Genomic DNA, 20,522 nt, shown 5'->3' on the forward strand with positions numbered 1-20,522 from the left:
CCAGGGGGCTGTGATCCTCCACCCACCCAGGGGAGCTGCAAACAGAGGGTAGAGCACGCACCAGGCTCTGCTGTGCCTGTGAGGAGTCTGGGCATGAGCCCTCAGCCCTGGGATCACCTCCCAAACACCACAAAGACTCTTGTGTCATCAGAGAAAAGCCCTGGAGCAAATCTGTGTCCCAACATGATCAACAAGAAATGCAGAATTAGCTCCATAAAAATGCTGTTTCTGATGGAAGTGTAACCTCTACAAACTGTGAGGTTTTTATAGGAATAGTGGCTCAATAATTCAGGAACTTCAGGTATTCCATACCACAGGTTCCTGGGATTGCTTGGGTATCCAGAGTTTGTAGTACTGGTTAAATTGGTAGAGCTGAGGGTACTTAGACACTTTCAGGGACTTGAGATCTTTGTCATAGAGCTGGAATATCAAGCAGAGAGCAAGGGGTTCTCTCTGAGAGTGCAGGAGGTCAGTGAACACAGCAACAAGGTACTCCACGATGTGTGCTCCTAGAAAAGCAAAAATAAATGAAACTATTGACATGAGCATGGACACTGGGGCCACAACCCTCCTTAGTGTGGGCCTTGGCTCGAAGCATCACACAGAAAAGTACTGAGCAAGATCAAAAAGTGTTTGCAGTGACCTAGACAAGTGTTCCTGACCACTGGGGTACCTGAGAAATCCTCTACACATTAGTTCTTGCAGAAGCAAATACTCCACCTTCACTGTGCTGTGCTAAACATGCCTGTCTTTTAACAGGAAGAAACCCCAGCAAGCACCAGCTCAGAGAAAAACTGATTTGTACTGGGGTACACACCCCAGTTAACATGTACAAGTTAAATAGAATCTTCTTTCAGAATTGGGACTTTCAGTACACCCCAGGTGCTGCCAAATACACAGAGAGGACTCAGTGAGGTGCTGTGGTGCTGGCAAATCCTGCTCCAAGCCCACCTGACGCCCTGGTGATTTTAAGGCTTTCCTCAAGGAGGTGGCAGAACTTTGCAATATTTGCCACCAGAGCTTCATTTCTGAAGTTTTCTTTGGACAATACATCCATTTCCTACTGAACACTGCAGTCCTCTCTCCCTGATCTCAGGAAGAGCTGCCCACAGGCATGGAAACCATGTTCCTCTCCTGACCTCCACACTCTGCCCTTAAAACACTGTGTTACTGAGGCCAGCTACTGCCAGACCAAGGCTGTCCCTGCAGGGACGGTCTCTTCTCTTCAGGGTCAGGGAAAAGGGTCAGAACCACCTACGGAGCTTCAATGCCTCTCTTGAGCATGAAACACCAGGAATCTGCACCTCCTTCTGCTTGCAGGGAAGAAAATAAATGTCATAAAAATGAAAAATGGTATAAAATTATTTAAAATGGGTAAAAACGATGCCACTTTCACTCCAATGGTAGAAATGACACACAAAACAAAAAAAAATCTGTACCTGTTCCATCTCCAGACTGAAGCAACAGCACATTCCTGGCCTCTAATGCAGCAGGGACAACAGCACTGAAGGGAAATGTCTGGATAATCATGTCTTCATTTAAAGAGAACCCAATTTCTTCATCGAAGTCATCACTGCCCTCGATCAGAACATCCACCATATCCAGGACATCTAGGAAGAGAAGGTAAAAATGTAAGCAGAAGATACAGACTACTGGAAAAACGACAGAAAAACATTCCAGGAACACAAAGCATCTTTGTGTTCCTCAAAAAAAAAAAAAAAAACAAAACAAAAAACAAAAAACAAAAAACCAAAAAAACCCCCAAACCAAAACATAACAACCCCCCCCAAAAAACCCCGAAAAAACAAACAAACAAACAAACAAACAAACAAAAAACCCACAAACAAAAACAAAAAACAAAAAAACCCCAAACAATCCACATTTGTCAGGCAATACAATGTTAAGTGCAACACAAAATGACAGCTTTCAATGCTGCTGTCCAGCACATGGTGCCCAGAGCAGCTGTGGCTGCCCCTGGATCCCTGAAGTGTCCAAAGCCAGGCTGGACGGGGTTTGGAGCAGCCTGGGCTACAGAAGAGTGTCCCTGCCCTTGGCAAAGGTTGGAATTGGATGAGCTTTAAAAGGTGCCTTCCCATCCAAACCACTCTGGGATTCCATGATTCTGTGAACAGCCCCAGGCAGAAGGACTGAATTTCCATTTTAGTTTGAAAATGCTGCTGCAAGAGCATGAAGAGAGATTTCAAATACTGTGAAAGTGGCACAACCACATCAAAAATTAATTGTGGAGGTAAAGTGGTAACTTTGCAATTCTGACTTCTGATACCAAGTACACATTAAGAGCTGAATGAATCCTGGAGGATTCTGTAACAGGATTTCTACAGTTATCCATCCCCAGCTTGCTGATGAGGGCTAGAAAATGCAGCCCCAAGTGGTGAAATTCTACTGTTGAGGCTTCCCACATACCATCAATGTGAGAGACAGGGATGCTGACGTTGTCAGAGTCCTGTTTAAACATGGTGGCCTGGAGCATGCTGGCCTCCTGAACCACGTCTGCTGCCTTGTCTGTGTAGGGATAGGGCTTGGTCACCAGCTTCAGCAGGATCTGCCAGCAAAGGGGGGAGAAAGGTAAGTGAGTGCACTGGCTGTCAAGGGCAGGGGAACCACGTGCTGCTAAGAAAGAACATGTGCTAAAAGGGGTTGGAAGCTGGGCAGGTTTTAGGAGGACTAAAACTAATCCATATTACTTCTGCAGGATTCTGTCTACAGTTCCTGCTCTACAGGGGACACTGATGGAAAAAATAAAGTCCACTGCAATTTGGCATCTACAATGCTACCACAGACTGAGTCCCTGGGGAGACTGCCCTGGAAATGGAGCCCGGGGCATCCAACATCCTGCCAAGTAAACGGGAAGCGTCAGCTTTCCTTGTACAAGATCACAATTTACTGAGCTCTGATCATGTTGGCACCTAAGGAGGAGATAAAAGCTATCCACACATACAACACCCTACCCTCACACCAACAATGCTGTTAGAACAACTGATCTTTTTGGATTTAATCTTCTCACAAATCATTTCGCTGTCCCTCCCACTGAAGACAAGGATGCCACCTCTGTATAAAGAATCCCAGACAATGCTTTTCTCAGAATTTACTCACTGTTCTTTAACAGGTTTCTCAACAATAGCAATAAAATCTCTAGTTTCCACTAGCACTGTTCTTTGCATTGTTTATCCAGCTAATTTGAACACTGTTACCCTTTCCAAAAACTGAATCACTGCTTCCTTCTGGTCTTCTTTTGTATTATCCAAGTGTTCCAGCCAAACTGAAAGTTCCTTCCATGTGTACTCAAACACTCCACTGTCACGTAAAACCTGTCCAGGAAACAAAGGGGAGGTGTGTAAATTAACCTCAAAACACCTAAAATACAAAACCCCAAGAGATACAGATCTTTCTGCAGAGTAACTTCATGATTCCCTCTTTTGGGAAAGAAAAGGAGAAGAGCAGGTTAATGGAAAGAACTATCTGTCAATCTCCTCATCCCCTCAGCTCAAGAGGCCTTATTCCCACTCACCAGGGGGACTCTGACTGCATAGTGCACAATAAAAATCTTACTTCTATGATTTTTGGAAAGCAGGTAATACTGCTTTCAGAGGGTTGTACATCTTTATATCATCACAGGCAGAAAAAAAAAGCACCTTAAAAATACCCTGTAGGGGAGATTTACTGATCTAACATAAAGGAAAATAGTTGCTAAATTAAGCCTAAATCAGGCTACTTGTACAGGAAACAATTAGGCAGAAGGATAAATAGCCACGTAAATGAGCAGTGGTTGTGGCCACAGCAAGATCCAGAGAGAAGTGCAGGTTGTGGGAGTGGTGAGGTAGACCCATATCACAACCAAGAGACAGGCTTTGACACATCTAGAAATTTCCCCCACTTTCCTGCTCTCTACATTCAGGCCCTGACCTCAGGCACCCAAACCTGGTGACGCTGTGCTGCAGCTGTACAAGCAACACAGGAGGAGGGAGGAGAGGAGAGGAAGGAACTCAAGTGACACCATGGCCAAACTCCCTGTCCCTAGCTGTCAACAAGAGAGGGAACCTTGCCCAGCTCCTGACTCTGCCACCCACACTACACAGGATCAATTTGTGTCTTTGCTCCTCTCCACACACAGAATAAAAGGAAGCCATCACAACTCATTTGTTCCACGTTTACTCTGTGCACAACACCAGCAACTCTAAAAATAACTGCTGCTTACATCAGTCTGACAGGGCAATTCATTTAAATAAAGAAAAATGAAGGGAAAAGGATTAATTTTAATATAATTGACTATTTTTGTCAGAGTCTGGAAATAGAAACACACTTGCAGCTCTCACAGAACAGGCAGGAACAGAATGTGAAATCCCAAAACAAGCCTTCAGTTACATGGCCCTGCACAGAAAAATCAGTCCTTACCATCTATTCTTAGCAGCCTTTCTGCTGCCATAACTGCTCTGACTCCCCTGCTCCTACATTCCCTTCAGAGAAAGTGCAATGGACTGCAGGGGAAAGTGGACACAAGGACAAGTGAGGCAGTCCATGTTCCCACCTGGCCAAATAAACCCAAAACCACCAGGAAAAGAGCACATTTTGAGCAGGTTTTGGTTCAGACATTCATTACTGGGAGACCAAGAGAACCTGCCTTTAAACCCTTGCAAGGGCCAAGGGCAACTAAACCCCAAATCAATCACTGGAACTGGGTCTGGAGGACTGAATGGCACTCTCTGATTAGAGCTAAATGCAGAGATTCAATGCACAAAGCTGGGTACAGATTCAGGAGCCATGAACACTGCAGGACACTGCATGAAGCGCCCTGCACAGGGCCAGCACAGGCTCCTGGATTTCCTCTGGGCAGGACAGTTTGGGTGTATTTATTCCCAATGTTAATCTCTACCCCATCTCAGATAACTAAAGATGTCCTCTTCTAATAAGGTGCTAAAAACAACAGCCTCTGCTGTCTTGTGGACTTGTAGTTGACCAGTTTTCCTGAAAAGTCAAATAGCTAATTTAAATGTACAGAAGGGGATTTAAATTAATTTTTAGGACAAAGTACTCCTGGCACCAAAGCTTGTATCAGACAGTAGCAGAGAGGATTATTCTGCAGGGCCAGAGCAAACCATCCAAGGCTTATGCAAGGCTGGAGTGCTAGAGTACAGACTAGATAAACAATGATAAAGTACAGAATAAATAAATAATGATAAAAAATAAAACTCAAAAGTAATCTCCTCTAGATCAATGTCAAGACCTTTGCAGGCACAAACCACATTAATTTATTACAGTGCCAGAATTAATTCAGCCTGGGGAGGGTGGGCAAACATTAAAGACATTTTCCTTACTCTTTCATCAACTGCTGCAGGGAAGGCAGTTCAGAGCATTTATTTCCAGAAAATATTTTGTTAATAGCCAGTTATCTGACAGCAAATTCCAACAACAGTCACAAGAAACAGGAAAGGAGACTCTGCTGACCACACAACCATGCAGTAAAGGCGTCTGCTTTAAGAAAAAACTAGAATCCTGAAATTTCAGACCAATGGGATATGGTGAATATCCTGATATTTCAATTCAAATGCTTACCTTGATGATTAACTGTTTGGTGGAAATTTTCAGATGAGAATGGGTACTCGAAACAAACATTTTCATCAGTAAATAGAAGACTGATTTTTCACCAGATATCTTCTCTGTCTCAGAGATGTCCTGCAAGAAAAATATATTAAAATTCCTCTGCTACAGCAGCACTGTACAGGGCTATGTTGCACTGACACTGATGTGTAAGGTAAGTGTGTTATTTTATAGACCTGCCCAAAAGTGCCAAGGCCAGAAATAATTGGGATCACTTACACTACTTTGCATTTAATGAGCCAGGATCCTTGCACTCACTTGTAAAATGCTTTCCTGGAAAGTGGAAGCAGACAGTAATAACAGAAACCCCAACTACTGCAAGGACCCAAGGCAATGCCACCTCCCCATCAACCATATTTATTCCCCAATCATATTTTACTCCCCAGTCGCTCCATGTCAATCCCTGTTACAACACTCCAACAGTGTCTCTGCTTCTCCCCAAAGTCAGGCCCACTCCTTTCTCCTGACATGACAAGCAAACTCTTGACAGAGCTCTTATTTTAGAAGCCTGCAGTGAAAAAGACAGCTGGGGCCCTGATGATTTCCTCTAATTATGGGGAGCATTAAAAATGTTGGAATTTCCTTGGGAAGGGGTGGGATGGCTGCCATCAGTGCTCGTTTCCCTGGTCTGCAGCCTGAGGCTTTCCAGACAAGGGCAATCCAGCCCATTGTCACTTGTGCTCCTCTCCAGAGACACACAGAGCTCCTGGAACCTTCACCTGCACTCACCAGGGAGGTGACAACAAAAATGCTGTCCCTGTAAAAGACCTTTCAGATCAGCAGGGATCTTCCACCACTGCTGAGAATGTCATTCCTGCTGGCTTTACACAAGGGTCACCTCCTAAAATGACTGGACTAATGCAAAACTAGGCAATGCCAGATGGGAAGATTTGAGGACAACAGACCAAGGAAACATAAATTTGCATCGGCCTCTCACCTGTACTTTGAACCAGGCAAATTTATTGGCAGGAAGCTCCAAAGCCACCTTCAGGATGTGGTTCTGCAGGAGAGGAGGGACCTCCTCCCTCAGGCCCTTTTCAGTGACTATACCTGAGGGGTGAAACAAGAAACCAGCTTGGTTTGGTCCATCTTCCTGAAACCTCAGAACACTCATGTGTCAGGGTTTAAAGCATGAGAAAAGTGTGAGACAAGCTAGCAGTTCAAAGATCTTCACGTCATGGGATCCCCAGACAAACTGCAGCTAGGGCTGGCCAGCCCAAGGTGACAATCCAGCCTCAGAGGCAGAAAAGCAAACGTTCCCTTCTGCTGTGTAAACAGCCAGAGAAAACAAAAACACAAATACCCATCACATACCTTTTATCAGCTTGCTGAAATCAAAGTTGCTCTGTGCTACCATGTGGGGCACAACCTTCTGGTACAGACATATGACCTGAAGCAGGGCAGCTTTCAGAAGCAGCGTCTCAGCATCATCTGAACCTAAACAAAATGCTTCCATCATTAGTTCATTCTTCTTTCACAGCAAGAGTGCACAGTGCCACACCTCCATTAGCCAGCAGCAGAATTAATAACTGTATTTCCAGCAGGTTTGCCTAGGAAATTACCTATCTTCCCAACAAGAAGAATGAGAAAAACACCCGTGGAATCTCCAGTTCCATTTCCCCAGCATTCCTGTATGAATACTTCCAAAACTAAATCTGCTCATTCAGTGCTTAGATTGAGAGCTGCCGTTTCTCATTTGACTTGGAAGTTCTCACACATATAAAACACACCCTGAGCATCTGAATGCTCACTGTAAGAATCCCACCTGTCCTGTCCACTCCTGTGTTACATCCATACAAATATTTGTGTAGCCAGAGTAACCAACTGCTAAAAAAACAAGACCTCCTGCTGGTGAAATAACTGGGACAAACAAAAATCTCTCCAAAAATTATTTTTCAGGCATATCATCTCCTTGCCAGTTTCATTTTGTGGCTGTGAAACAGCTCCTAGCATGGAAAGGCCAAGGGCAGGAGGGCTGAGTTCAACAAGAGGAACAGCAGAGCCCTGCACCTGAGGAGGAACAGGTACACCAGTACATTCTGGGGCCACCCAAGCACACAGCAGCTGGCCAGGGAAGGATCTGGTGTCCTGGTGTCCTGGCATCAGGGAGCTGCTCCTTCCCCTCCTCTCAGCACTGGGGAGCCCAAACCAGGAGCTTTGTGTTCAGGTCTGGAGTCCCCAGAAAATGGACACACTGGGGAGAGTCCAGCAGAGGCTCACAAAAATGGTGAAGAGACTGGAACACCTCTCCTGTGAGGAATGGCTGGGGCAGCTGGGACTGTTCAGCCTGAAGAGAAGGCTCAGGGGCATCTCATCAATGTGTATGAGCACCTGAGAGTGCAAAGATGATGGTGCCAAGCTCCTGCCAGGAGCACCCAGGGGCAGGAGCAGAGGCACAGGGCACAAATGGAACCACAGGAACACCCTGAGCATCAGGAAACACTTCCTGACTTGAGCACCCATCAGGTTGCAGAAAGGGGTTCTGGAGTCCCCATCCTTGAGATGTTCAGGAGCTGTGTGATGGGGACCTGGGTACCCAGGTTAAGCAGAGGAATCAGCCAAGATAATTTACAGAGATCCCTTCCAACCCCAACCACTCTGTGATCCTGGGACAGCCAAGTCAAACTGCTTCACCTTCTAGCAGCAGGGGCAGCCTCTATGCTGAGCTGTGCTCTCAGGCAATCCTAACAGCCTGAAGAACTGAACAGAGAAAAGGTGAGCAGTAAATACAAGTGAGATCTGGATTCTGCTGAATTTAAGGGTGGGATGAGGGTTTCACATCACTCATTCCCACAGAGATAAGAAGTTGTAACTCCACCTGCTTTGCCTACCATGCTGCTCAGCAGCTTCTGTCTTGGTCATTGCCTTCACAGTGGAGACATCACCTTGCTTCTTCTCTGCTGGGCCATTGCTGTGTTCTCTCTCTTGCTTCAGGAGGGACTGCCAGACAGCCACTATGCTGGTCATGTCTGGCAAAACCTAAAAGCAAAAAGGGGAAATTGCAACAGCTCTCCTTTGTAAGACAAAGCTCCTGTGATAAATACTTCCCCAAACATCCAACAGGAAGATTTGCAGCTCTTCACAAAGGTTGGAACTGACCTTGTGTGCTATCAGAGAATGACCTCAAATCAAACACTGCACTTCCACTTCTGCCTAACCTAAGTACTGGAAAGAACATTTTATTGAAAAGGCTTCCTGTGAAAAATTTGTTTGGTTCTTCTTCCTCATGGCGTATTTTCAACTCAAGTACCCTCTTGTCCAGTAACTTGTGAGTAACCTCTGCTGGCTGCATATTGACTTAACCAGGAAGATAAATGCTTCCTGCTCCTGGAAATCATGTGCAGCCCCACAGCCATGAATGCTGCAGCTCTGTCTCCCCACAAGATTGTATCTGCATTCCCATCAGACAGACATGGCAGGAGTGCAGGCTCCTCCCTCACACCATGTAACCCACAGCCTCCCCAGGGTACCCTCGCTCAGCTGCACCACTGCAGGACAGAGCACAGGGAGAGCAGCTGTCTGCTGCAATTGTCTCTTTGCTCCTACCTTGCTGACAGCTTCTCTGTAGAGCTGCACAAACTCCTGCAGTGCAGGCAGAGTGTAGATCTGTGACCTCTGCCAGGTTTCCTCAGACAAGCAGTGCTGAATGTTCCTCAGGGCTCTTCTCAGCACCATGGACACCAGAGACAGGATGCTCTGCTTCACCTCTGTGCTGGGCAGCTAAAAGAGGGAAGTGCATTAATGCCATTTCGGTGATTCCTGTTATGCTAGGCACAGAATCCATACTCTGAATGTGGGTTAAAATTGGTCAATGAATCACTTATTTTCTGGATCTTAGCTAGCAGTAAGGAATCCATGGGTTTTCAGATTCCCAGCCTAAAACACTAGTGGACAGCGGCAGAACTGGTGCTTGTGAAAGGCACCTGCAATCAATATCAGCGATTCTAATTCATTTTCCAGTGCTTCACCAAGCCAGATCAATGCTGAGGCAGACAACATAAACCACAGGTAATAAATCAACTTCAGAAATTCCTTGAATGATCCCACACTAAGATGAAACAGTACAAACTAGGACAGAAAAGTCACTGAAATGCTACAGACTGCTCTTACATTTAACCCTTGGGTGAACATTGTTCTGTTGCACACTGCAGGGACTGTTGTCACCATCACCATCGACAGCAATCTGGGAAGAGGAATAAATTCTGAACTCTTAAAAGCATTGGAGATCTCTGGTTGAGCCTCATAGATCTGAAAGAAAAGAAACATAAATTTAAGCCCACTGATACAGTTCTGGAGATGACAGCTTCTTCTGGGGAGCATTTTACAGAAGGATTTTGACTTGTCAGAAGTAACAGCAACATTAAATGTCAATTTTTATGCAAAAATGCTACAGAGCATGCTCCAGACTAAACTAAATGGACCCTCTTTATGGAACCAGCATCCCTGCTAAAGGCCATCCCTTTTCAAGAGATTCCAGATCCTATTTGCCCATTTTAGGCTAAAAAAGAGGCAGCAGAACACTCACAAAGGACAAAAGGTTCAAAAGGTTTTTCTAGTTGAGCTTTGATGTTGCTGCATCTCAAAAAATATGTCCCTGATGTGATGTTTCCCACTGTTTCTTACACCAATTCCTTTTTTACCAGTTTAGTTTACATGTTTACAAAGCTCCCTGCTCTGAGCATGGCTTTTTACCATCACCCACAGTCTCACCTTCTTGAGCAACTTCATGTTGTCCATCCAAGCAGACTTCACTCTAGGAACAAAGGAATACTGGCTCTCCTTGAAGTATCTGTTCAGTAAATCTGGGCACACTTTGAGAATATTCACCACGAGATCAGCAACCATTTCATCCTCTGTTGCAGTTTTTAAACCAAGCAGGAAGTGCAGAAGTACCACATTTCCTCCCCTGGTGAAGACAAAAAAATTACTTTGAATAAGAAATCCTTATTTTGATACTTCATATGGGATGTGAACTCTGCAGCTTCTCTAACTATTAATTGAAGGCAAAACTATTATTTGAAGGCAAGATCTCTCATCCTCCTGGCATAATTTCTGAGTTTACACTCAAAGAAGTAAGAAATTAATTCACCTGCACATTTTCTGCATGACAAATGTGAATTAACACCACACATTTCAGGGCAGACATGATAAATGCTGAGGTCTCTTTTGCTTCTAGCAAAGAATCCATGTACAAATCCCAGCTGCCCAGTGACTCACTTGCCAGAAGTTGCCAGACTTGGGTCATAGAAGGTTATGCCATGTTTCAGAGAGCAGCACAGGTCCATCAAGAAACTATGCACAAGTTCTCTCACCATTGCTTTGCCCATCTCCTCAGAACCTTGAGCCACCTGTAAGAACCAAAAAGGAGTAAAAAAGGCATGTGAGATTTGGCATCACAGATATCAGCCTCACTCTATATGGCTCCTCTCAGAGAAATACTAAAACAAAGTTTGGCTTGTGTTCAGATCAAAAAGAGAAACTTCAGGACTTGAAGGCCCCCTTCAACCCAAACCATTCTGTGATTCTACAATTCCATTAACTTTCTAAATCCAGAACAACTCAAGATGCCTAGGGATGAGAAGACTCTTGACAACTCTGGCTGGGAAATCATGCATCATATGACTTACAGGGACTGCCAGGAACTGCAAGAACTTACAGTGATTCAGAACTGAAATGTATGCTTATGAATGGGGTCAAGGTTTGCACAGCTCCCAGCAGATCCCTCCTAGACACAGATCTCCCCAAAGGGTGTTCACAGTACATCAGCATGGGAGTGGCAGGGTCATAAGCATGTGGCAGAGAGGGCACACACAAAGGTGAAAAATCTGTAGCCAAAACCCAGTGAGAAGCAGCAGAAATCTGGGAGTTCTTTTTAAACATGCTCAGTGGATTCCTCTCTTTGAGCTCATCAGGCTCAGAGCAACTGGGAGCTGTTTCAAAAGCTGGGGGCTGCAAGAGCAAGGGAAATAAAGGCAGCACAAGGACTAAGAGTAACAAAGAGATGTATGGCCAGACCTTTAAATCCTCTGGGCTGACATCAGTAATGCCATTCCAGCGGTACAGTGAGGAGATGTGCAGCAACACTTCTGCAGTGAAAAAACGAACCTTCTGTGTCTTGCTGATGTTTTTGTTATGAACCACCTGAAAATGAGAAAAATGCAAACTCTATTTATTGCAGGTTGTCACAAAATCATGGCAAAACAGCATCACACCTCATTCTTCTAGTACACACATAAGGGAGAGTTGGATCTCCTCACCCAGCAGGAGAAAGGCTCTGCCTGTCCTGTCACACTTCTCTCACTGCTCCTGCTGCACCCTGACCCTACACCACCCTCTGCACACCCTGCATGTGCTGGACAGACACATGTTCATGTTAAAGAGCACAGATCATGTTTAGAGCATCACAGCCACAGAGCAGAACCAGGGGAACCTGGGTGCAGACATAGCAAAGCCTACTACAAATGAAGTTTCAATGAAAGGGAAGGAAGTTTCTCAGAAGTTCTGCTGTGCTTTACTGCTGGCATTGTTTTAATTCTCATTTTTCTTGCTAAGCTGAAAGAGTCATACAGTGTGCTGGGATCCACCAATAACACAACAGCTCATGATGTATGATTCCCACGCAGGAAAAGCTTCATTTGAAAAACAAAGTGCCAAGGAGCTTTATTTTACATTTAAATGATAGCTTTTTATTATCCTTCTTTTTCGTGTCATTGCAACAGCAAAATGAAAGAACATTTTTGGCTTTAATTGGTCTGTTGAGAAAAGCCCAAGTCTGAGGCAGGCTCTTATGGCTACACTCTAAATTTGAAACTATGTTTTTCTTCATTGTCTCAACTGTTCATGCAACAGCTTATGCAACATTGCCATAGCAGCTCCGAACAGAGATTTAAAAGTCAGATTCTAGAGCTGAAAACATTTTCAAATAAATAAAATATATCTCAGGTGCTGCTGCTCTACAAGCAATAAGAGCGCCCACGAAAGAGGCAGGGCCATGCTCAGAAGGTGACAGAGCACAGGAAAAGCCACCACTAAGCCAACTCTCACACCTTTCAGCAATTCCTGCTTCCATCCCTGACACAGTAACACAGCCAAGCTACCAACCTCCAACACACATCACCAGTCCCACACTGCAGCAGCACTCTGCCAGCAGCCCTAAGAACTGAACACTGTGGGAAAAATCCCTGCAGAACTGCTTTCAGCAGCGAGGAAAATAGAACACATGAGACAACACCGTTCCAGGGTGTATCATACCTTAGCTGTCAGTGTGGAAAGCAGGAGATTGACAGTAGAAACTCTGTCTTCCTTTATTTCAGAGCGAAGAATAGCTGGAATGAAATCTAACAGACATTTCAAATGTTAAGTCAAAATGTGAAAGCTCTTTTCATACTAAAATCCTCCAGGGAATTCATCCCCATTCCTCTTCCATGTCACATCAATTATCCTGCTGTTACATTCCAGGATGAACCAAAGGCAGCAATCAGAGTTGAGAAGGATGATGTGTCTATGACCATGGTTATGACCAAGTGATGCTGCCCAGCCTACTCTCATCTTGACTGATTAACACTGCTACAGCATCTGTCAACTTTAAATACATTTTGGGCCCTGAAATGCCACACTAAAAATTAAGTAATTTCATATTCCTCCCCTTGAAGCACTTGTAATTGTTTCACTGAGTGATTCTCAAATGCTGGGAGGTTCCATCTCCAGCTACATCCATCACCTTTTGCCTCACAGTGCATCCCAAAGTGAGACAACCTCAGTTTACAGAGAACTTGGGGCTCCTACAGGGCAATGAAAGCCATCTGCCCTGACTGGGCTGAGGTGTGCCATCCCCAGCCTGACAGAACTGACAGCTGCCAGCACCTCAAGGAAATCAGCAGCCCTGGGGTGGCAGGACAAGAGCAGTCAATAATCAGAGCCAGTTCTCAGCCCCCTGCCATTACTTGCTGCCAGCTAGCATTGAGCATTTTTTTAAAACAATAATTCTAGATCCCTTCTGATTGTCTCATAACTTTTCCAAGGGTCCCAATTCACAGGGCAGAAAGGCAATGGAAGAACACCCTTTTCAAAGGAAAATAACACCTTTTTCAAAGGAAAAGGAATGTAACATATCCACTGTTACTGTCTTACAAGCAAGGATGGAGGCCGTGAATTTTTTTTGTTTATTGACTCCATGGCCTCAAAGTTTTCTATTAGATTCACAGGTTTTTTATCTGTGTCACCTAAGACTTTATTTTTGCAAAGTTTTAGCAGATAGCATATTGTTCTCAAGCAGGAGAGGCTTATTTACTGCACTACCAAAGAAGTTTAAAGCTTTTCAGATAATAAGGCTAAAAATATATATTTAGCTTCTTATTAGTGCTCTCTACCTGGTTCACATTTTTAATTAGGTCATACTTATTATTACCTATAAATGACTGTGCCTTAAAACCAAAAAATTATGAAGTACCTTTTAGTTCCAGCACCTGTGCCAAGATTGCATTGTCACCAGCAATGAGAAAGGAGAGAGCAAACTGAATGTAGGCCATGCGGACATCTGGTCTGCCCTGGAAACACACAAATGGAAATGTAAAATTAAACAATGTTGTTAGCACAAAGATTGTACCCAATTGCAGAATTGATACTGCAACTGCTGATTATCCCTAGAAGCACCATAAACAGGTGAACAAAACAATTTCTATAAAAATGTTGCATGCAGCCACAGACATACATTTACATGCAATACAGCTAAAAAACTTCCCGCATTACAGATCACTTTTACATAAAAAGGAAAATGTACTGTTTTATGTGCTTGTCAATTCTCAATGTATGAGACCAGGCCAGAAATTTAAATAAAGAGGAACCACTAACAGCCATTCCATGCCAAACCCTGCATCACTGCACCTCCTCAGTTGTGCCCTGCTTGGTCAGTGCACAGAAATGCCCATGAAAAGGGTGAATATAAAACTGCCAGCTCAGGAACAGTGGGAGCAGTGAAAGCTTGACCTGTAACAGCACCACAGGATATGAACATTGAATCACAAAATGGTTTCAGTTGGAAGGGACCTTTAGGATCCCCTCATTCCATGCCCTGCCATGGGCAGAGACACCTCCCACTGCTCCCAGCCCTGTCCAGCCTGGCCTTGGACACTTCCAGAGTCAGGGCAGTTCCTTTCTCTGGGCAGCCTATGCAGGACAACGTCCCATCACCCTCATGGCCCAGGATCCCCTCCCAAATCCACTGTAAATAAATACACCTCTTCCAAAGAGCCACCCCTCATCCTACCACTGCATCCCCTGACAGAGTCCTGTCATGATTTACCATTGTTTTTAAACCTGCTGTGCAAAATTAAGCTGCATGTAAAGGAGCCTGAAAGAAGACTCTAAGTAAGCAAAAGAAAAGGCAGCAGGGACTCACCAAAGGGTTGAAAGAAGAAATAAAGAGAAATTAACAAGATTTTGCTGTAAACTCTGGGCCTGGTATTTCTGTATTAAAATCTCACTTCTGATAGCCAGCTGTGACATAATTTCACTGAAAGCTGTACAGGACTAAGACTTTTTGGATGCTAGACTCTTTGTACCTTATTTAAGCAGTTTGTGGCCAAAAGACTAAACCCAAGCATTTAAAATCAAGGGTGGAGCTACTCCTGCAGACAGCTCCTGCACTGAGGCCAAAATCCATGGAACCTGACAATTTGGAGCTATAAAAGGTGGTTCCAGGGAAAAAGGGATAAAGGGATGTGTTGTTTTTTTGCCTTCCAATTGATTGCTTTATAAAGAAAAAGTGTGAATTTTCATCTCAGATGGCACAAACCCAACACAAGCGTACACACTCACCCTGCAAGTAATCTTTAAAATCCAGAAACAGTATGCCAACACTGCAAACAATTCTGGATTTATTATACACTTGCATTTGGAATGACACAAATATTCTTGTTCTAAAGCACTGGATTGGGTCAATTTTGACTATTTTTAGCAAACAGGGAGGGAACAAGAGATAGTTTCTTCTCGAAAAAGAGGAGTGACTTCTTCTCTTCACTCACGTATTCCTCTTAAGGATTTCCAGATAAAGACTATTTAGAACTCTTGTTTATGTTTTCAAATGCAATTACTCTGTATAATTACTCTCAATATCCTCTCTCCAATCCCCATTTATTTCAGTGGGACCAAACCACAAAAGAAAAGACTAGTCTTCAGGAGTTTACTATCACTTTCACTCTGCTTCAGGCATTAGAAGGGCAGTTCACAGAAACTGTACATTTCTATTTCTCCACAGCTGGTTGGAAACACATGAGGCATGTTCATGTGTCCAGTTGGGCACAATCAAGGACTTCAGCCTGACACAGGACAGGAAGGGAGAGTTAAGCTCTTGCAGATGAAAATTCAGCAAACACTGGCAACAGCTTTGTTCTGAACAGGTAGCTAAAAAAGCTGGTGGAGCCCTGGCACAGCATGCCGTGGCATGCAGCACCTCAATTTACCTGCTTACACCTTCTTTTCAGCAATCCAGGCAGGTACTTGTTGTTGAAGTCAAAGTGACTGTAGACATCCCTGGCTGAGTCCGGGCCCTGAGCCACCATGGCCGACAGCAGGGTAAGGCACCCCCGGCTCACCCTGAAAACAAAACAAAACAAAACCAAACAGAGGAAAACCTGCAGGCCATTCCCAGGGTGATGGTATACAAACTGCCAAACCAGGAGATTAAAAGTAAAAGAGAAAACAGAAGGGAAGTTAAACTATCAAACTAATTATTTTAGGCAGTAATAACAGCAGCTGGGAAAGAGGGGCGAGGGGAGAAGGAAGGAAATGCCTTTTTATGTTCTTCCCCAAAATTAGGCTGTAATGTGAGGCTGGATATTCCCTTTATAGAGTAGTTCAAAAGGGAGATAGTGACAAAATTAACAGCTAGAAGATAACCTGTTCATGGCAGTGGAGTTAGACTAGACAACCCTTAATTTTTCCATGGTTCTATGAACCCCTGAATTCATAGAGGTTTGCCATTTATTTCAACAGGAACATGTCAGTGCCACTGTGCACAAGACTGCAGACCTGCATCATCCGAACAGCCACCATCATGAACAGATCTGTAATCTGTCCATCATGTTTTTGTCATGGGCAAACTGCAAAAAGCCACGTGACTCAAGCAGAGATCCCATCCAGACACACAGTAAAGAAAACACCTCTGCACATCAAAGAGGTTGCACAGGAAATGCAGAGCATCTCCCTTCAGAGATCTGCAGCCTCCTCTGTGCAGGTTCCAGAAGGATTTCTCCAGAACCTGCAACCTTTAAACACTTAATCACAAGTGCAGATCTTGCACAGCCTCAACATTTGTTTCCAGTGCACCTATTTGAGATTCTTTGTCCCATTTAAATGCCTGCTGCAGTAAGATCAACTGCACAGTGCAGGAGGCACAGAGCAGTCTATGAACTGGGAAAGCACAGAAAGCTTTTCCAATTCTGCTCCAAGACTGAAAGACAAGTCCTTGCCTTGGACAAGCCAATTTCAGTCTGGTTTTTCCTCTGCTTTCCTCCTGCTGCCAGGTTTGTACTGAAATGCCTGACATTTGCAATTTCTTTCCCCTATCCACACGAGCATGAGAACATGGATAGCTAACACAATTACTGAACAACCCAAAATTACCTCAGAGTTAAGAGACTGGAAAAATTGCATAAGAAAAGCCAGTCTGAAAGAGAAAAATCCATGATAAACATGGAAAGCTGACTCTAAAAAATACAGGGAAATAAAGCACTCAAGAGCAGCTCTTTTTGTCATCACAGAAGACTGCCCAGCCCTGTTCCACACCATACATTTCACCCCTCAAGTCAAGCAGCATTAAAATAACAGGACTCAAGGTACCACCCATGCTAGCTCTCACCCTGACAGCCCAGCTGATGAAAACTAGAGCTTCAGGAAAGTATCCTACTGCACTGGATTGTTTGATGTATCAGAGTTCCACAGGCAATTATTTCACGACAAATGGAAAAGGATTAATAAATGAAGGGGCATTATTAGCAATAAGTCAAGATGAATTTTGCAACATCTAGTACAGTCCCTCCAGATCACTTGACTGAGATTCTCCACCAGAGCAGTAAGCAGACTTACCTGTGATTCTCAGAATACAAAGCAGCATAGACCAGTTTCATATAGGAATGAATCAACTTTTTGACAATGTTCATTCCCACAACAGAAAAATGTGAGAGGTCACTGGCTGTCCTCAGTAAAATGGCCTCTAGAGCTTGAAAGATTAACAGCATCTGCAGGATAAAAAAGTATGTTAATATCAGACAATGACAGGTAAGGCTTGAAATTATTAGCTGAGCAAACAGTAATAACCAGCATTAATAAAAAGAGCAACCCCACTCCAAGAGGAAAGCTTCCACATATGAAAGTGACATTAACTTCTAAATTCTCTCCCAAATTAATGCTTCCTCTTTGTGAAGATCACTTCTGAGAACATGAAGTTTCAAGGAATCAACACTTCAAGAGACAACTACTCCTAAGTGGATGAAGAAAAATGAAATGTCCTGGAGAAAAAATATCATGTTCCAATCTTGCAATTAATTCCTGCCAGAAGAATTCAGAATCCAAACAGCACTGGGACTGTGCCCATTACAAACATCAGCCTCTCCTAGCAACGGGATATTGAGGGAAGGCTGTCACTGAACATTACAGAGACAAAAATGATACTGAAAGGCAAAGAACAGCAAGTGATGGTTAAAAAGCCACACAATACAATACTACATTGTAAGCAATGCTGCACCAGCATGCACAGAGAAAAGTTATTGAACTCTTTGTCCATTCATCATATTCTAAGCAGGATAAAATTGTGTCCAGTTGAAATAAGAAAAATGAAGTCACCTTTACTAGTGGCTTCCTAGAAATGCTGATGTATCAGGCACATTTCTATAAACACTTACTTTCACTAGGCTACTTTGGTTTTGCTTTCTTAAATGCTTCTGTTGATCCCCTTATTTCCTAAAAGGCTGTTTGATAACATTTAAATAACCTTAACAGTTTGATTTGGACAGGACTATTGGTTGTGTGTGTCATTAAACAGATGTCCAGGAACATCTATGAACAGAAAGGAGCATCTCCCACTTGGTAGGTGCTTCTGCCACTGCTACTTCCAGAAAAAAACCAAACCCAAACCAAAAATTTACAGAGTTATTTACACCACAAAGCATTATTTATCCATAAAACCATAGAACATCCTGAGCTGGAAGGGACCTACATGGATCATCCAGTCCAACTCCCAGCCCTGCACAAACACCTGAACAATCCCACCCTGTGCCTGAGAGCCTTGTCCAAATGCTCCAGGAGCTCTGGCAGTCTTGGCAGCTGTGACCATTCCCTGGCAACCTTTTGTTGGTTCTTCTCTAGGGTGGGATTGTTGGGACTGTAGCCGCCAGCCCCTGAATGACAGCTCCCATATCCAGCTTACTTCACTTTCAGGTTTCCTTTCTCCATCGAGAAGCCTGAATATCTCAGCACACTCCATGGAAATTTTCACGTATCCCTCCACGACATCGTACACTTGGGGCGACGGCAGCGTCTTGGCGATGGACACGAAGGTCTCCAGCCCTGGAAAGCCACCGCGTCACCCGGGCCACCAGCGCCACGTGTGGGACCCGCTCTGGGCCACACAGAGGGGCCGGGCCGTGCCCGTGTGCGGCATCCGTGACATCCCCGCGACGTCCCCCGGGCCGCCCGCCCAGCCCGGGTGAGCCCCCTCAGCCCGTACCGGCCCCCTCAGCGCGGGGCAGCCCCCTCAGCCCGGGTCAGCCCCCTCAGCCCGTACCGGCCCCCTCAGCCCGGGTGAGCCCCCTCAGCCCGTACCGGCCCCCTCAGCCCGGGTGAGCCCCCTCAGCCCGTACCGGCCCCCTCAGCCCGGGTGAGCCCCCTCAGCCCGTACCGGCCCCCTCAGCCCGGGTGAGCCCCCTCAGCCCCGACCGGCCGCCTCAGCCCGGGGCAGCCCCCTCAGCCCAGGGAAGCCCCCTCAGCCCGGGTCAGCCCCCTCAGCCCGGGGCAGCCCCCTCAGCCCGGACCGGCCCCCTCAGCCCGGGTGAGCCCCCTCAGCCCGGGGCAGCCCCCTCAGCCCGGACCGGCCCCCTCAGCCCGGACCGGCCCCCTCAGCCCGGACCGGCCCCCTCAGCCCGGAGCAGCCCCCTCAGCCCAGGGAAGTCCCCTCAGCCCGGGGCAGCCCCCTCAGCCCGGGGCAGCCCCCTCAGGGCGCGCCTCTCCGCCTTGCAGAGCCCCTCACCCTTGGCGGCGGCCGCCGGATCCCGCAGCAGCGCCTTGAAGCGGGCGCCATTGAACTCCTCGTCCCGCGGGCCACAGGCGCGCTTGGCCGCGGGCTCCCCGCTCCGCTCCCCGGCCTCGCCGTTCCGCTTCCCGGCCATGCTCGATCCGAACCGGCCCGGGCCCGCCCCGGAACCACCCCCGCTCCCGCAGGAAGGGGCGGGAGCAGCCCGGGGCCGTGGAGGAGCCGGACCGCCCTAGCGGGAAGGCTTCCCCAGCTACCAGTGCCGAGGTGGGCAAAAAGAGTTAAAAGTAGCTATCATGGAATGGTTTCAAGGGACCGTAACCTTCCAACCCCCTGCCATGGGCAGGGACGCCTTTCATTAGGCCAGGTTGCTTCATGCCCTGTCCAGCCTGGCCTTGGGCACTTCAGGGACCAGGGGCAGCCACGGCTGCTCTGTGCCTGTGCCACGGCCTGCCCACCCTTACAGGGAACAATTCCTGCCCCATGTCCCGTCTGCAGCAGTCTCTCATCCATCGCTGTCTGCAAGGCCAAGCGGCTTTTTGTCATCCCAGTTTGCCCAGACCGCAGCCCCCTGCGATCCTGAACCAACACGGCTTAAAGTTCGGAGTGGAAGGGGAAAGCACGGAGTGCAGGGAATCGGGGCAGGGAGAGAACTTCCTCA

At 45.9% G+C, this 20,522-nt stretch overlaps 1 protein-coding gene across 1 annotated transcript in view; it reads right to left on the minus strand.

Annotated features, from left to right (window-relative positions):
- Positions 1–19,997, minus strand: part of URB1 (URB1 ribosome biogenesis homolog) — a 38,930-nt gene extending 18,933 nt beyond the window's left edge. The window contains exons 1-19 of the mRNA XM_063150280.1: positions 19,859–19,997; positions 19,040–19,179; positions 17,701–17,852; positions 16,077–16,209; positions 14,066–14,162; positions 12,868–12,953; positions 11,632–11,757; positions 10,834–10,964; positions 10,327–10,522; positions 9,727–9,864; positions 9,163–9,336; positions 8,448–8,595; positions 6,931–7,053; positions 6,554–6,666; positions 5,572–5,691; positions 3,213–3,329; positions 2,425–2,563; positions 1,440–1,610; positions 313–509 (exon numbers count right to left, since the gene is read on the minus strand). Coding sequence (XP_063006350.1) covers positions 313–509; positions 1,440–1,610; positions 2,425–2,563; positions 3,213–3,329; positions 5,572–5,691; positions 6,554–6,666; positions 6,931–7,053; positions 8,448–8,595; positions 9,163–9,336; positions 9,727–9,864; positions 10,327–10,522; positions 10,834–10,964; positions 11,632–11,757; positions 12,868–12,953; positions 14,066–14,162; positions 16,077–16,209; positions 17,701–17,852; positions 19,040–19,179; positions 19,859–19,997 — 2,640 coding nt within the window. The remainder of the gene's footprint in view (positions 1–312; positions 510–1,439; positions 1,611–2,424; positions 2,564–3,212; positions 3,330–5,571; positions 5,692–6,553; positions 6,667–6,930; positions 7,054–8,447; positions 8,596–9,162; positions 9,337–9,726; positions 9,865–10,326; positions 10,523–10,833; positions 10,965–11,631; positions 11,758–12,867; positions 12,954–14,065; positions 14,163–16,076; positions 16,210–17,700; positions 17,853–19,039; positions 19,180–19,858) is intronic.
- Positions 19,998–20,522: the final 525 nt, after the last annotated feature.

This window comes from Melospiza melodia, chromosome 2 (genome assembly GCF_035770615.1).
Source record: "Melospiza melodia melodia isolate bMelMel2 chromosome 2, bMelMel2.pri, whole genome shotgun sequence".
NCBI lineage: Eukaryota > Metazoa > Chordata > Aves > Passeriformes > Passerellidae > Melospiza > Melospiza melodia.